The 16904-nt window shown below is 27.4% G+C and overlaps 5 protein-coding genes across 5 annotated transcripts; 2 read left to right on the forward strand and 3 right to left on the reverse strand.

The window, feature by feature from the left end:
- Nucleotides 1-147: 147 nt before the first annotated feature.
- Nucleotides 148-4759, reverse strand: OCT59_006205 (uncharacterized protein; the record flags this gene model as incomplete). Its single annotated transcript, XM_025318856.2, has 15 exons — nt 148-1572; nt 1641-1815; nt 1900-2059; nt 2152-2179; nt 2260-2412; nt 2495-2610; nt 2682-2958; nt 3039-3110; nt 3187-3307; nt 3393-3659; nt 3736-3784; nt 3858-3913; nt 3990-4098; nt 4173-4204; nt 4286-4759. The coding sequence occupies 15 exons, from the start codon at nt 4757-4759 to the stop codon at nt 350-352; spliced, it is 3312 nt and encodes a 1103-aa protein (XP_025175192.1). The 3' UTR covers nt 148-349.
- Nucleotides 4760-6894: 2135 nt separating this feature from the next.
- On the forward strand, nt 6895-8295 carry OCT59_006206 (uncharacterized protein; the record flags this gene model as incomplete). The annotated part of the gene is made up of 3 exons (XM_025318857.2): nt 6895-7702; nt 7775-7975; nt 8042-8295. 3 exons carry the CDS (start codon nt 6895-6897, stop codon nt 8293-8295), a joined length of 1263 nt encoding a protein of 420 aa, XP_025175193.2.
- A 942-nt stretch (nt 8296-9237) lies between these two features.
- On the forward strand, nt 9238-11883 carry OCT59_006207 (uncharacterized protein; the record flags this gene model as incomplete). Its single annotated transcript, XM_066141107.1, has 5 exons — nt 9238-9553; nt 9631-9848; nt 9936-10360; nt 10462-10856; nt 10929-11883. The coding sequence occupies 5 exons, from the start codon at nt 9238-9240 to the stop codon at nt 11642-11644; spliced, it is 2070 nt and encodes a 689-aa protein (XP_065997932.1). The 3' UTR covers nt 11645-11883.
- Nucleotides 11777-13487, reverse strand: OCT59_006208 (60S ribosomal protein eL15). The gene is made up of 6 exons (XM_025318859.2): nt 13441-13487; nt 13211-13236; nt 13000-13084; nt 12572-12641; nt 12284-12490; nt 11777-12206 (listed from the first exon to the last, which is right to left on the reverse strand). The coding sequence occupies exons 2-6, from the start codon at nt 13215-13217 to the stop codon at nt 11961-11963; spliced, it is 615 nt and encodes a 204-aa protein (XP_025175195.1). The 5' UTR covers nt 13218-13236; nt 13441-13487; the 3' UTR covers nt 11777-11960.
- Nucleotides 13488-13815: 328 nt separating this feature from the next.
- On the reverse strand, nt 13816-16236 carry OCT59_006209 (uncharacterized protein). Its single transcript, XM_025318860.2, has one exon. The coding sequence runs from the start codon at nt 16033-16035 to the stop codon at nt 14116-14118; it is 1920 nt and encodes a 639-aa protein (XP_025175196.1). The 5' UTR covers nt 16036-16236; the 3' UTR covers nt 13816-14115.
- Nucleotides 16237-16904: the final 668 nt, after the last annotated feature.

Genomic DNA, 16904 nt, shown 5'->3' on the forward strand with positions numbered 1-16904 from the left:
CTTATGATAAAGAAGGAACTCACATTATGAAATTTAAAAAATTTAAACTCTTTAAAGGTCATCAAGATTGAACGTGTATTATTACAAGGATAGTGGGCTCTTGTATGCCCGTCCCTTACTATTAATTTAGTAATTATCGGATAAATTAATTTGTTCAATTTCTGTTAATCTAATATTTTTTATTTTTTTTATGTCTACCACGTATGTACAAAATTCCTTCTATTTTTTTTTCTCCTACTAAATACTATAAATATAATTCTTTTCATATATATATATATATATATATTATTTGATTGTTCAATTATTATTTACACAATTTAAGAGATATATTAAATAAAAATGTTTTTTTTTACGCTTCATGTTCGATAATTTCTTGATCTTCCCAATCACGTTTTCCGCTCATGGAAATAACTTTGGCCTTTAATAAATCTTTTACCCATTGTATTTGTCTCATCGTTCTACGATTATGTATCGTATTAATCCTCTTTTCAGGTTCATAACTTTCACCATATAAGGATCTATTTCTATATACATCAGAATCTCGTCTAACATATTCACGCGATACTTTTCGCTGTTCTTCGGTATCTTCCAAAGGATTTTGGCATAAAATACTTGCATCAGCTCCTGTTAAACTACGCATTACATCTTTTTCATGTGATAATGATAATCCTGGTCTGAAATATACTTTAAAATTTAAAAATCCTTTAATTTCATTAGAATTCGAATTTGCCGTTGAATTGTCTTTTGGTACATCGGAAGTAATATTTTCTCTTGCAGTAGATGATTCTTGTGGAACATTAGTAACTCCTTCTGAAGATGCCGGGATGCTAGTTGTTGATTTTTCTGTCAAAGAATTAGAAGCAGGAATTTTTTCTGTTGAAGTATTAAGAACTGATTTTTCTGAAGAAACCTCTGTCGATTCTAATGGCAATTTATTAGAGGACTTATTAATAAGATCTTCATTTTTATTATCTTCTGAAACAGATTCTGTATTATTAGCATCCTTTTGTCCAATTTTTTCATCACTTTGTGACGACTCTCCAACTTCCTCAGGCTGGGTTATATCTGTTGAACCGACAGTTGAATGATCATTTTCGATTACTTTTTCTGACGCCTTCTCTTTAGTAATCAAGCTAGATTCACCAATCATTTGAGAACCATCCTCTCGTTGAGAAGAATCACAAGGTTCAGGTGATTCACATCTAACCATATTCATATTATCAAAATTATTCGATTCTTGAGAAGCGTCTGCATCATCTGTATCTGAAGGAGGGAAACATTTCGGTAAAATTTCAAATATAGGAATTTCCACTTCAGTCTCACAACTATCTTTAATATTTGTTAACCAATATTCTGCCATGCCAACAGTTTGATAAATCCCAAATAACCCTTTACGTTTCACTGTAATTATTAGAGAAGTTCTATATCGACGAAATACTGCAAATTCCATACGATTTTTTGTATCATTTTTTGATCGTTGTTCAAACCAACTTGGTGGATGTAAATTTGACACGTTAGTTTCTTGTTCAATTTCCGTATTTCTTATAGTTAACGTTAAGTACACACTTCGATCTAATGAATTAAATGTGAATAAATGTTTCTTTATAAAGTTTAACGGCAAAATATGAAATTCAACTTACTTGCATGGTCATTATTTAATTCTTTAGCAATAATAGAATGAACAAACAGCGTTCCAACATCATATCCTTTCTCTTCAGGTGGTAATATCATGCTAATTGTTCTGAAGAGGAAACTTAATCGAACTTTTCCACAACCAACTCCATAACGCAATGGATACCATTTATTTGATTCTTTCTGTTAAATTTAATTTAAAATCTATATTAATAAATAAAGAAAAAAATTGTTCTACATTCAAATAAAATTCCGCACGTTCATCACCTTTTCTTTTTGTCCAAATAATTCTTTCAGAGGTAATGTGACCATTCCAATTACTGGATCATACTCAAGATCTTTGTGATCTTTAACCACTACTCTTACTACGGCAGTCCTCCAATCCCTCACGAATTGTTCTGTTGATGCATTCCAGAATGGAGCAATACTTATATAGAAAAAAAAATATAAATTAAGGAAATAAGTAAAAGAACAAATAAAACAATTATGAATGTCGAATATAAATGAAGTTTAATTTACTTGTTTAATTTTGCTCTCGTGCGGAATACTATCATAACATAAATAATATATATAAGTTATAGTTATTATTTCGATAAACGAAAAAGAATACATAAAAATAATAAATACCTCTACTGTCATTAAGGTAAACAACAGCGTATGGATTAGGATAAGACGGATTATAATGATTATCTGACATTACAATTGACGATTCTTCAATATAAGGCGCAGTTGTTATCTGTAAATTCATTGCTTGGTGTATTTTCAACCCAAAGATTCCAGCTATAAAAATAAATTAAATTAAAATTTTTTATCATTAATAAGATAATAAACCTAATTATACAGTATAAAGTAATTTTCTTACATGTCTGTTCAAGTTTCGGTTCATCTTGAATTGGTAGTTTTGGATAATATTCAAGACGGTAACGAAGTTCGCCACGTGTATTTTTGTCATTTGGCTTAAGTTTAATCTCTTCCCAACTAGAATTTTTTTTTTTGTAAATAAATATTTATTTCTTAAAGAATATTTTTTTTTCTTTTAAAATTCATACCCGTCATGAATTAATGTCTCCTCATCTCCATTGCCGATCGCATCTTTAATATCAATCCATACTGATCCAATATGATCATCAGCTGTGAACCTATCCCAGTCCATAACACTAAGTTTAAATTTAATATGTTGATCTACAATATCGAGTTCCGGTATTTTATGGAAAAAAGTTTCTTTCCACACCGGCTTTGCGCAATCCTCAATTACACGTGTAGTAGAATGTGTATTCATATAAGGTGAAGGTTCCAATGATGATATTACATACGGATCATTATCACCTTAAATAAATATATTAAACAAATTAGCCAAATAAGTTTTATAAAAAAAAGGAAAGGAAAAATAAATCGATTTTTATTACCAGATACATCAACATGGGTCAGATTTCTTGCCTCGATTATGTCGACTCTCATTATTCCAATTGTTTGTGTATCTATATTATTATATAGAAGTTAAGTACTACTTATTTAAAAAATGAATTGAAGAAATTATGTTTTATAATAATTTACCATGTAGAAGATCATCCCCTGTAAGCAATTGTCCCAAATCCAATTCAATAAAATTAGGAGCTGTGAATTGTTCCATTACATATTTAACTGCAGTGTGTATGAAGTCTTTTATAATAGGAAACTTTATTTTTGAAAATAAAAGTAATAAAAATGAAAATTTTTTTCTTCCTTAGTATTAAAAACACATTATTTCTAACTTCAAATACCTGTGCGATATTCATAGGTACTAATGGCATAATGCTTATATCAAATAATGGAGGGGTAAGAAAACTAAATTTTCCTGTGGAAATAAATGGTGAAGATCCGGTAATTTTGATTTCAAAATGAATTGAAGCTTTAAATCCTATTAATTCGACTTTTAAAGGAACCATTGCAGAAATTCCCGTTTTAATCCATGCTAAAACATGCGGTGGAGCATCGTTACGAGTCATGGTAGATGAACGAGCGCGAAAAGAAAATGTAGCTTCCCCAACCTAAAATATAGGATAATCATTAATTATTGTTTTCCTTAAATAAATTAAATCATTAAATTCATAAAATGTGACTTACTACTACATCTTCATCATCCTGGTTTTCTCGTCGTGGCAGAATTTTAATACTTTTTAAGATAGTTGTATTAATATAATTTTATAGAGTAATAATTGTACAAATAATTAATAACTAAAGCTTACTTTTCAATACGTGGGGCAATAAGGCCAATTTCAAAAGCCTCTATATCAGTCGCACACTGCGCCACAATGAAAAATAAGTAGTTGAGAATGGTGATAAAAATCGAAAATGAACCAATCAATCTAAATACATACGACAAAAGAAGGTGCACTACGAGCCAATGCATCTTCAAGCATATCTCGAAGTCCAATCAAAAGTGATGGGTCAAATGTTCTCCATATTTGTTGGAGCAAAAAATTCAGCCTAAATAAAAAAGGATGATCAATTTCTCAGAATGTTAACTTTTGTTCAATTAAAAAATTATACAATATAATTACCATTCGACAGTTTCCCCATCATCTCTTAACAACTTTTTATTTTACATTAATATTAATATAAATTTATTACTACAATAATAAACAAAATTAACATAAATAATTTTGTAAGTTACCTTATCGATTGACATCTCTCTCTCAACCTCCCAACGTACTCGCTCTTTATTATCTTTAGCCATATTCATATACCATATTACAGATTGATATAAAACTATCAAGAGCCAAACAAAAGTGAACCCAAAATATCCTATGGCATAAGAAATAATTGATATAAAAAGTAATATTATATAGACTTGTGGTTCCTGCTGTTGTGACTGATTTGGTTCACTTTGGGTTACTTGACTTTGATTTTCTAACTTTTTTTTCGCAAGTTTTGCGGCGCAGTCACAAGTACGTATTTCAGGTTTGTCGTAGATACTACTCTCAAAAGCGTCTCGGAGGTCGGAATAAGAAACATAAGGAATAATTAATGTTCGGTCCGAATCAGCTGAATTACGATGTATTCTTTCTATTTCATAAGTTAGATTCTTATCATAATTAAATTCATCTGTTTTAATATTTTCATCTCGTAATGATTTATCTGACGACATTTTGACAAAAAAAAAATTATTTTTTTTTTTCTGATGAGGATGAGTAATTAAATATCTCATAGTAGTTGTACAAAGAAGTTTAAAATTATGCAAATATGCCGTGAGTTGTATCACAACCGAATAATAGAGAGTAATAAAAGTGAGAAAGAATGACTTTCTTTTCCTAGTCGGCCGACCACCTCCATTTAGTTAAATTCAAGAGAATCGTAATTATGCGCCAAATATGTGATATAATTATGAATATTTATTTATTGAAGTGTCCCAAAGTACAATTTGTACAGCCCCTGAAACAGATTATCTACAGCCTCTACAGTTATCTACGGTAACATTACTTTAAAAGAGAATTTTGAATAATATTAACTTTTTTTTTTTAAAGAGGAATTTTTAAATGTCAATTTATTGAATATAAAAATAGGATACAGAATGAAAATAACTCCCAATTAATGCAGTTTATCATTCGTCTTTGTTATTTTCGACAAGGAACATTATGTCCAAAAAGGACCACCAAATGAATAACAACTAACCCAAATTATTTGTGTAACAATTTTTTCAGCCGTAAATTTAAACTTGCATGGAATAGTCAAGGCTTAGATAACTGTTTTGCTAGTCAAATGACCCAATAAATATTCATTGTCTTCGTTATTATGCCATATAATATAGCGTGGAATCTTATGCGCGTTCTCTAAATCCATTATTTGGTTGATATTTAAAATGTTAGACCGAATGTATGATCTAAAATATATGTATGATCTAAAATAATAACAAATATATATCTCCTGCAATATTCAATAAAAAGTTAACATAAACTGAATAGCATTTAGCATTAAATAAAGTATGCTTATTATTATTTGATGATGTAGTGCTGCTATTAAACTATTATTGGGCTTGAATTAATATATTATCAATTTGACGGGACCGGACATGAATATCCATTATTATGTTGGTTCCCTAGTTGCATAGTATGCGACAATCAACCAAGATAGCGATTGTATGTCCAAAATTATGCATTTTTTCACGGTATTTTTGTGTGGATAACGACGTCACATCACATTCTTCATTTACAAATAGCAAATTGCATTCATTTTGATAATTTAAAATATGTTTTGGAGGCCAATCACAGCACATGTGATATTTTGTTAGTAAAGGTAAAAGGCTTTATAAGTGTAAGCCAACTTTTCAAAAAAAAAATGATATAATAAGTTTTCGTTATTAATTTTATTTTTATTCTTATATTCTTCACACAGCAAATAAGAAAGGTAAAGATACACCTAATAGGTAGGTTTTCTAAGAATAATATAATTGAATATAACAATAGGCAAATAAGATCCAGTCTACTGGTATTGGACATGCAGAATTTGGAAGTGAAATAATGACATTTTTATTTTAGTTTCAAAATTACAATATTCCATTTTTGGTTAATGAATATTCATTCCAAATTTGTATGTAACGTATGTAACGTGTTTTATTACACCCCAGGTCAAATACCCTAACCTATCATCTTGATCTTTGTTATCATCTCATAGGCCGCTAATTTCTAATGAAATACACACATTATTATTTTTTTTTTGTAAATAATGGACGCAAAATAACTTACTTAAATTTTTAGGCATAAGCTGGTAAATTTATCCAGTTTAATAACATTTTCTTAATATTTACAGATTTCCATAATAAACAAAGTAAATCATGTAATTAAATATCTTATGATGTTATATGTTAAGTGTTATTTTATTACAGTCAGAACTTAATATAAAGACTATGCGATATAATGAATTTCACGATAAAGCGATTTTTTAAGATTTTATCTTTATATAAGGTGACTTTAGATGGTTTTTCTGGATACTAAATGAGATAGTAGTTCAAGACAGTGATGTCAGAAAATTCAATGGATTTGGTGAGATAATGAGTATGATATGGTATGACTGTTGTATGTATGGTGATGTGTAAAAATTGTCCTATTTTTATACTAAATTTTATATCAATATAGCTGATAATTGACCATATATACATACAATAGAGGTCATATCATACTCATTATCGTTGCACCGTGACTCGTATCAATGCTAGATATAAATATATATACATACTAGTACTTCAAAAATCACGAAATATAAAACTTTTCTTTCTACACAAAAAATATGTTAAATCGCATTCTTCGTAATAAAGCACAATTATATTTAAAGCGTGACAATCACGCGTTATTAAGAAGATTTTATACGCTAAATTCTCAAAGAAATACCTCAAGTTTGGTCAAAGGTAATGAGAAAATTCCTAAATTCAGGTTAATGCACACTGATATATACAATGATATACACGAAAAGAGGTCAAGAAGATTTATGTTAATTAGTTGTTTACTGGGTAGTGGAGCTTTACTTTCAATTTTAAATTATATGATAAAAGAAGGTTTTGTAGAGGAAGAAACGGGAAAAACGGAAGAAGTAAAGAAAGAAACGAACGAAATTTTTGAAGATCAAGAAGATCAACGAAACATAGTAAAATTGATTGGTGATCGTGATAAGCCGGCTAAAAGTTATTATTTATTATTTGGACCCCGAGGTGTTGGTAAAACTGTATTAACTACTTTGGCAGCAACAAAATATGCTAAAAAAGGAGTGTTGCATATTGAATCATCCGATGAACATAGTTTTACCAAAAACCTCTCTCGAGAAATGAAGAAAATAAATTACTTAGATTATTTATGGATTACTTGCTTTCCTTATAATTATCCTTATCTTGACTGGGAAAAAGTATTTCATAAATTTGAAAAAAACGCAGAGAAGAAGAAAAGAAATGAAAATCACACCCCACTTCTTATTATTGATAATGTATCACATAGTTATTTTCATCATAATATGTTACAAACTATTGCGAAAGCTGCTACGGAACATGACAATTATAATGTAATGTTTGTTACGAATGACCAAAAGACGCTAGAATATTTATTGGGTAATTTTTTTCTTTAATTTGACTTTTTTAAATAATGAAATTTTTTTTTAATTATTTGTATTATATTCACAGATGGTGATACGGAATCTCGTATGGAAATTATCTACCTCGGAGACTTGAATAAAGACGTAGCATTATCCTATTTACGTAAACATAAAATTGATGCCGATACTGCTGAGAAGATATATGAAGTTGTCGGTGGTAGAATTATTGATCTATCACAAGCAATCAACCACTTTGAAAGAAATGATGAAGATAAAAATTCTTTAAATGGTATTTATTGACATTATTATTAAATATATACACTAAATATTGAAATTATTATTTTCTTTCTTATAGATTATCTTAATATGAAAACTAATTCGATTTTTAAGAAATTGGATAATCATCGTTATAATAAGAGCCATCTCGAGTTCCTGCGAAATCACGCTCATCAGACATTTAGTCGATCTGAATCTATTAGGAATGGACTTCTTGGTTATGAACTTGATGAACTAGAAAGCAAAAATATATTAACAGTTGCTAAAAACTTAAAATTTACATTTGGATCACCAGCTACAAAATATGTTTTTGATAATTTATTACAACAATGAAAAGGTATGAACGACTTGTTTATATATTATTTATTTATTATTATATTATTAATTAGAATTGTATCATTTTTTGTCATTTTAAGGATCAAACCAAAAAGGATGTTTTAATTAAATAAATAAATTTACTATTACAGATAATGAATTCAAAATTTAAATGATTTAAATTTTAAAATGTTTAAAATGATAAAAGATAATTATATCGATAAAACGAATATATATATTAAAGCATTCTGAGGAATAAACAAATTTCATATGAAATTATTCAGACATGTTTGATTGTTGAAATTTTCATTATTTTGGGTTAATTATTCGTGAACCAAACCTAATTAATTAAGCATATACTGTATTGCTTGAATAAATGTGATTTTAAAAAAAAAATTTCCTATTTTAATTGGTTCTCTGTGTTACAAAAATGCCAGTGAAAAAAAAATAAGCATAAAAAATGTATAAAAAATTTTTTTTAAACGGTCGGTTGGTCAACTGTTTGGTCAATTTTTTTTTTTGTTTATTTTCCTTAAAAATTATTCGTATTACTTATATAATATCGATAAATTCCACTTTTTTTTTAAAAAAAAAAGATTTCAAAAGCAACTTCTTTTCTTCTTGGAATCTTGAATAATAGATTTATATTTATTTTTACTTATTACGGGTTCTTGAAATTTGGTATATTTTGAATTCAAAATAATAGTAGACCTTAGCAAAAAGCTTTTAATCATATAAACGTGTCCTGCTCACAAAAGAATACATATTGACAGATCTGTCGAATCTTTAAAGATTTTCCATCCAACATAAAGTCTTTAGGGATCCCAAGACAATTATAAATAAGAACTATTGTTCGCGTAAAACTTTTAGCATTATAAGATTTGTTAACCTATTTTTATTCGGCTTTTTATAAATACATAACATTATAAACGTCAAAATTCAAACAGAAACAACTTAACAATGCGAAAAACACCAACTGGATCTCGTGGGCCACCAAAAAATGACAATACTCTTACCAAACCTAAACCTAAAGGATCGTCACAATTAGCTGGATCATCATCATCATCCAATACTTTATCACCAAAAAAACCATCACGAACTTCAAGATCACCATCGCCTTCATCTACAACACCAAGATCTGCGACATCATCTGTTAGAGATGTTATTGCTCAAGCAAGATTAAAGAAAGCAAATAATAAAGCCGTTCAACAGGAAGAGCAAAACGATGGAGGATCGAGGAGCCTGAATGTTATTGTTAAACAAGCCAAATCTTCTGGTATGTTAAATATTTTTTTTTTTAATGTTTTAATTAAAGTTTCAATTTTTTAACTGAATTTATCTCGTCAAATTTAGGACGTCTCAATATATCTCATCGTTCATTAAAAGAGATCCCAGAAGAAGTATGGAGAATGTATGAAATTGATCCAAAAAGTATTACTGTTGATTTCACTGGGAGTTCCTCAGAAGTTTGGTACGAGCAAGTAGATCTGGTTCGTTTAGTTGCCGCTGATAATATCCTCGAAAAGATTGATAAAAGGATAATTGAGTTTGGTGCATTGACTTTAATAGATGTAAGTTATGATAAAGTTTTTATAAATATTATTAATATTATGAATTTATTTCATAATATTAATCGTTTATTTTCAAATTTTATCTAGCTTCATAATAATAATTTATCAGATCTTCCTGAAGAATTTGGTCAATTACAAAAATTAGGAATACTTAATTTATCACATAATAAATTTAGCAAACTTCCAGATTGCTTAACATCTCTTAAATCCTTAGTGGAATTACAGATATCATCAAACAATCTTTCAGGTGTATTAGACCCAACTTTTGGTAACTTATCTAAATTGGAAACTCTAGATATTTCACAAAATGGAATTACTGGTTTACCATTGGAAATTTCAAATTTAAAAAATTTAAGAAAACTTAATCTTTCAAAAAATAAATTAAAAGAAATTCCTGGTGCAGCTTTAAATGGAATGACATATTTAGAAGAATTAGAAATTGGCGAAAATCAGCTTGAAATAGTTTTTAAAGATTTGGATGGTCAAACTGTTAATCTATCATCTTTGACAAGGTGATATTTTCATTTACTCATTTTTTTTTTTCATTTTTCTTCGAAAATTTTTATTTATCTTATTTATTAATTAATTTTTTTTAATACGATTATGAAAATAGATTGAATGTTCGTCAAAACAAATTAAGAGCTTTAGATGAATCACAAGATTCAACAATTTTTCATCCATCAGTCAAATTTCCAAAACTTAAAGAATTACTTGTTTCACTAAACAGAATTGAATCTTTTGGTCCTTTATTACATACAACACCAAATCTTGAAATTTTAGATATGGGAGATAACAAATTTTCAGAAATTCCTGAAGGATTGGTTGCATTAAAACATCTTAAAAGATTGGATTTAGGTAATAATTCACTAAAACTTTTACCCGCTGAATTGGGTTTATTATCTTTAGATGTTTTGGTATGGGAAGGGAATCCTCTTAAAAATGTCTCCAAAGGACTCAAGTCTACGGCTGCATTATTGAAATCATTAAAGGATAAAGTTACTACAGTTGGTAAGTTTGTAATATTGAAAAAAAAATATATTTGTATGTATGTTTTTAACTGAATTTATTTGTTTTATTTAGACCTTAATAATATGGAAGGTCCTACAATTCCTGAATCAGGTCAACATCCTGGACGATTAGGAAAAACTTCAGGAGCTTTAGGAAATATTAGTCAACAAGGAGTAGCATCTAAATCTTTAGATCTTTCAAAGAAAAGTTTATCTGATATATCTCAAGAGGATTTGGTTGAACTTACATTTGAACCCACAACAGTTTCATTGTCATTTAATACATTCCAAGCAATTCCGGTTGGATTTAAAATATATCAAAATACAATTACAACTCTTCAATTGGATCATAACAAATTTACTTCTTTCCCATCATTCGATGATCCTTCCATAGTTTTTTCAAATATTAATACATTGGATTTATCAGCGAATCAACTTACTTCTTTACCTGGCGAATCTGATCATACAGCATTTCCAAATTTACAAGTTCTTAATGTTAATAACAACCGTATAGCTGAATTACCAACAAAATTACCTTTTCCCAAACTTCTAACATTTCTCGCTGCCTCTAATAGTTTAACTTCAATTACTCCTTCAACTTTTGAAAATATGGAAGTTGTTGATCTATCAAATAACAATATTGGACATTTACCTCCAACGTTAGGGAATGTTAGAAGTATTAAAACTTTATTGGTAGAAGGGAATTCTTTTAGAGTGCCAAGATATACCATTGTTCAACAAGGCACTTCTGCTGTAATGGAATATTTACGTGATAGAATTCCCAAATAAATATAGAACAAATGAGATAATATATACAATATTATGTTGAGTAAATAGATTTTTTTATTATGATGTGTACAATAACTTAACTATAGATAGACCCTTGTAATGATGCTATTATTCATTGTACACTTTATCACTTTATTATTTATATTAATCTTCACTTATTTTTATTTTTATTTAACATTAAATATATAAATTAAACAAATAAAAATAATAACATTTGGAGTTAATTGGATTAAAGAACGTAAATCAATAAGATATAAAAAAGTTTTTTTTTATTAAGGTTTAAAGAATAATTAAAAACATATTATAAAATAATCGTTTAACGATAACGACGAAGAGAAAGTGTGTTTCGCCTGAGCCAACTGGCATAACGACCACCACCTTTTGTCTTGTTGAAACGATGACCTTTTCCAATACCACGATTTTTCTTGCCAATACTAGTAAGACCGCGAGCTTCACGGTGTTTATGTTTAACAGAAGCAATCCAATTAATTCTAGGATCACGACGAATAGCTTTATGTTGAGGATCAACAAGAATAACTTCATAATATTTATAAGTAGAATCCTAAATATATATACAAGTATTGTAATTAGAATATGTTCATTAAATTTAAATAAAGTATTAATTTGATATTAAATTACTTGATTAATCCAATATGAATTCAAAACACGTAAATTGCTACATCTACGACCAATACGTTCTTCAGCTGTCGCTTTAAGAGAACGTTGATATTTAAGTTGATTCACACCCTGATTGACTGGTTTACCATAAGTAGCACCTTTTGGTACTGGTCTCTTACGACCACCACGACGAACACGAATTCTGTAAACAACGTATCCTTGTTTTGCCTATATATATAGAATATATAATCAATATCTTGTAAAGAATTTGATAATAAATATAATAATTAAATTTTTTTTTTAACCCACCTTATAACCTAATCTACGAGCCTTATCAGGTCGAGATGGACGAGAAGCTCGATGAACAACATTCAATTGCCTAAAATTTATTTATTTTTTTTTTGGTTTTCCGATGTGTATATATATGTGTGTACATATATGTATATGTATATATATATATATATATATTTGATTTTGTGATGGGTATTGTAATAGTGATAAAAAGAAAAAAGAAAAAAAAAAGACCATACCGTATGTGGGATATATTTTAATAATTTATTATTATAATTTGGTTCATTGGCAAATGAAATATTTTTTAAAATGTTCCATAATTTTGTTTATCCCAAAACAAAACTTTTTTTTTAAAACATGGAAAAACATTTTTATTTCATTGCCTAAATTTTTCCTTGATAATTGAGAAAAAGATAAAATAAGAGGGAAATGGAAGGGTAGACTACCTGTACTCCCAACATCTTACACGAAGTAAGAAACGAAGGACATCAGACTGCTTCTTCTTGTAAAGTTCTTCAAGATATTTATAGGCTATTTAAAAAAAAAATATATTTTTTTTTTTTGGTTAAGAAATCAATATAATGCAATGTATACATATTATTAAATCAAAAAGAAAATATATATATATATGTATATAATCTTTTTTTTAATACGTACCACCCATGTTGTCCTAAGCTCTTGAACTATAAAAAAAAAATTCGTTCAAGTACAAAATTATTATTATATTTGAATTTAATTTTAAAAAAAAAAAATTTCTCGTAAGAATAATTGAAAAAAAAAAAAGTTAAAATTCTTTATAATCAAATTAATTTCTATTCAAGAATTTTTTGTTTCTTAAAAAAAAAAACAATAATATATATGATAAATATTAAGAATTAAATATTTACCTTTAATTAAGACGAAGCGATGGATAGAGAAGGAAGATTTCAATTTTCGTGTTTTTTTGATTATAAAAAAAAAAATTTTTCAAATAATCAACCAATTAAATTCCAGATCATAATCCAGGCCGAGATTAAAATTCAATGGGCCAATTTTTTTTGATTACCAGGATTAACCAAGGGATTAAAATGTAAAATTTATTGTAAAATTTGAGAACTTGCGGAATGATCAGTCTTTTTTTTATAATACAATTTTTTAATTATAATAGGTCATGGCAATATTTGTTATATTTAATTATGACAATTGGCAAAATTTAAAATTTTTTTTGTATCGGTATCAGTATTAGCAGTATTAGGTTGTTTAGGTGGTTTAACTCATTATGTATAAAGTTCACCATAAAAATAAAAATTTCATTTATTTTGTATGATTCATAAATATAAAAAATTGTCCATTTGAAAATAAATAAATAATGAATAATTTACAGATAAAAAAAAAAAGAAAATATGATAAATATAAAATATAACATTACTAAAATGTTTTTAATATAAATTAAACCATCTTTTTCAAAACCATCATCTCAGGATACAACTTATAACAACATTTCAAATTTAATATAATAAATATAAAAAACTATTATACAAGAAATTTAAATTAAGAGTACTAACTATATATATATATATAATTTAGATACGATCAGAGGAGGAAAATTCTCGATCGGTAGATTCAGTAGGCCAAAGCCTAATATCAGATGTTAAAGGATAATAAGCGGTAAGAGCTTTAGTTAAAAATTGTTCCTTGGTAGAACCCAAAGTAGATTTTTTCATAGCATAATTAACAATATCTAAAATTTGATCACCAGTTAAAACATGCTTTGTATCTAAATAAGAAATTATATGTTCTTGTATTTCAAAAGGCAATTTGGTAAATATTTTCTTTTTTGATTTTTTTGATTGTTTTATAGATTGCCTTTTAGGAGAAGGAGGAGGAGAAATCAATGGGGAGGTTAAAGGAGCCAAGAAAGGAGTATTCATTAAAGGCGACATCATAGGAGACATCATAGGAGACGTTATAGGGGAAATTAAGGGAGAAGTTGAACAAGAAGAAATTGGTAATTGTTGTTGTAAAATAGGATTTAATAAAATTCTTGATGCTTTAAGAATATTACAAGCAGTATTGTATTTTTCTTTTTGTAAGAGATGATTACGAGTAAGAGATTTTTGTATGGAATTACTGATGGATTCCCATTCAGCAAAATTATAATCCAATTGTACGCCTTTTAAAGAAGTATTAAATTCTAAAGCATTAGCTAACATTAAATGACCATCAACACCCATATTAGAATTCTTATTAAGAGAAATATTTTGTAAACCAATATTTAATCTTAAAGATTCAGCTATAGCTTCTATACCATCCAAACCTATACTACATTGAGAAAGAATGATGGATTCCAAGGAAGTATTTTTATGAAAACCTTTAAATATCTCTTTACAACCTTCATTACCAATAGTATTTTGAGATAGATTAATAGCTCTTGGTATATTATGATTTTCTAATAATTCACCCAATGCTTTAGAACCTTCAATATTTTCATTTGTTCCAATACTATTAAATTCGAGATCGATATAAATTAAAACAGAATTTTTTAGTAATGAATTAGAAATATATTTTAACCCATCATCTTCAATATTGTTTCTTGGTATATAAAGATGAGTTAAAGTTTGATTAATTTCTAAAGAATCAGCCAAATATTTAGCACCTTCAGCTGACATATTATTTATATCAAGACTTAAACTAGTTAAAGAAACATTAGTTTTAAGAGAATCAGAAATATCACGAACTCCTTCTCTTTGTAAATTATTACTACCCAAATGAATATATTTTAAATTATTATTAACTTTCAACATATCAGCAATATGTTTACCTCCTATAGCATTTAATTGATTTGATTCTAAACTTAACCTTTCAACGGAATTATTTATCATTAAAGCCTTTGAAATACTTTTTGCACCATCAGAACCTATACGATTAAAAGCCAAATAAACTTGTTTTATATTATTATTTTTTTTCAATAATTTTCCCAAATATTTTGCTTCATTATCAGTTAAATGATTACAAGATAAATCCAATATTTCAACGGTAGTATTTTTTTGTAAAGAATCCAAAATAACTTTAACAGAAGAACCGAATAAATGATTTCTCCCTAATCTTAAATTACGTACATTCGTAATTTTATCAGCCTTTAATAATCTTGATAATATTTTACATTCATTATAAGATAAGTTTAAATCTAAATATGATAAAGTTTCAAAAACTGGAGTAGCAACACCATCATAACTTTTAATTAAATCATCAACATCTTTTTCAGTTATTTTATGTAATGTTCCTTTTATTATATGATTTTGTATTTGAGTTAATCTTAAATATGATGATACCAATTGATGTCCTTCATTCGTTAAATATTTATCCATCGGTATTGTAGTAATACTTTGAAGTCTGTTCGCCCAACTTCCTTTTCGTTTCTTGTGAAAAGTTTCTTGTAACGAAAGAGTTCGTGGTAAACCCAATGAGGATACACCCATCGACGAAGACCTTTTCTTGAACATTTTTAATTATTATTATTAGAAGAAAAAAAGTAGTAGTAGAATGGTAGTAAGAAATAGTAGCGTATTATTTTCTCGTTTTTTTTACGCGTTTATTTTTTTATTTCAGACTCAAAAATTATGAAAAGGTTTAATAAGTGGTTTTTTTTCTTTATAAATTATTTTTTTTTTTAAGCTCGAAAAAAAAATATTTTTTTTTTTTTTCGAAAAAAAAAAAGGTATTTTGTTGAGGAATGAATAAAAAATCCATACAAATTTTATACAAATTTAAATTTTTTTTATTATTATATTTTATTTTATTTATATCCTAAAAAAGGCAAATTAAAGGGACAATAAATAAAATAAAATTTTAGTTTATAAACTATTATGCACGTGCGTGGCTCATCCCGTATCCTATAAATAATAAAATAATAAATAGTGGACGGTGGACGTAAGTATTTTTACAAAGAAAATCATGTGAAAAAAAACAAAAAGTTTGTTCTGTTTTTCCGTTATTAAAAATAAAAACAAAAATCTTTTACTATTTTATTTTCTTCGACATTTTCTTTTCTATCTTTGAAAAAAAAAATCGGAGGGAAAAAATATATTTTGTCACATGTAACAATTAATGAACCGGGTAATTGTCCGTTCATTATCAAAAAATTTTAAAATTTTTATTTGATCCGACAGGTGACTTATTAATATTATGGTTAGAATTAAAATTGAAATATATTAACAACAATAATAATGCACCACAACCATCATATATTCATCTCTCATTTTACATGACATCATGTAAAATGTCGTACGGGACGTATCCGCTTTGGTGAAATTCATTCGAATCCCTTGTGTTTAATTAATTACTTTTTTGCTAATGTCGTATGTTATTTTTT

Source organism: Rhizophagus irregularis, chromosome 14 (genome assembly GCF_026210795.1).
Source record: "Rhizophagus irregularis chromosome 14, complete sequence".
Taxonomy (NCBI): Eukaryota; Fungi; Glomeromycota; class Glomeromycetes; order Glomerales; family Glomeraceae; genus Rhizophagus; species Rhizophagus irregularis.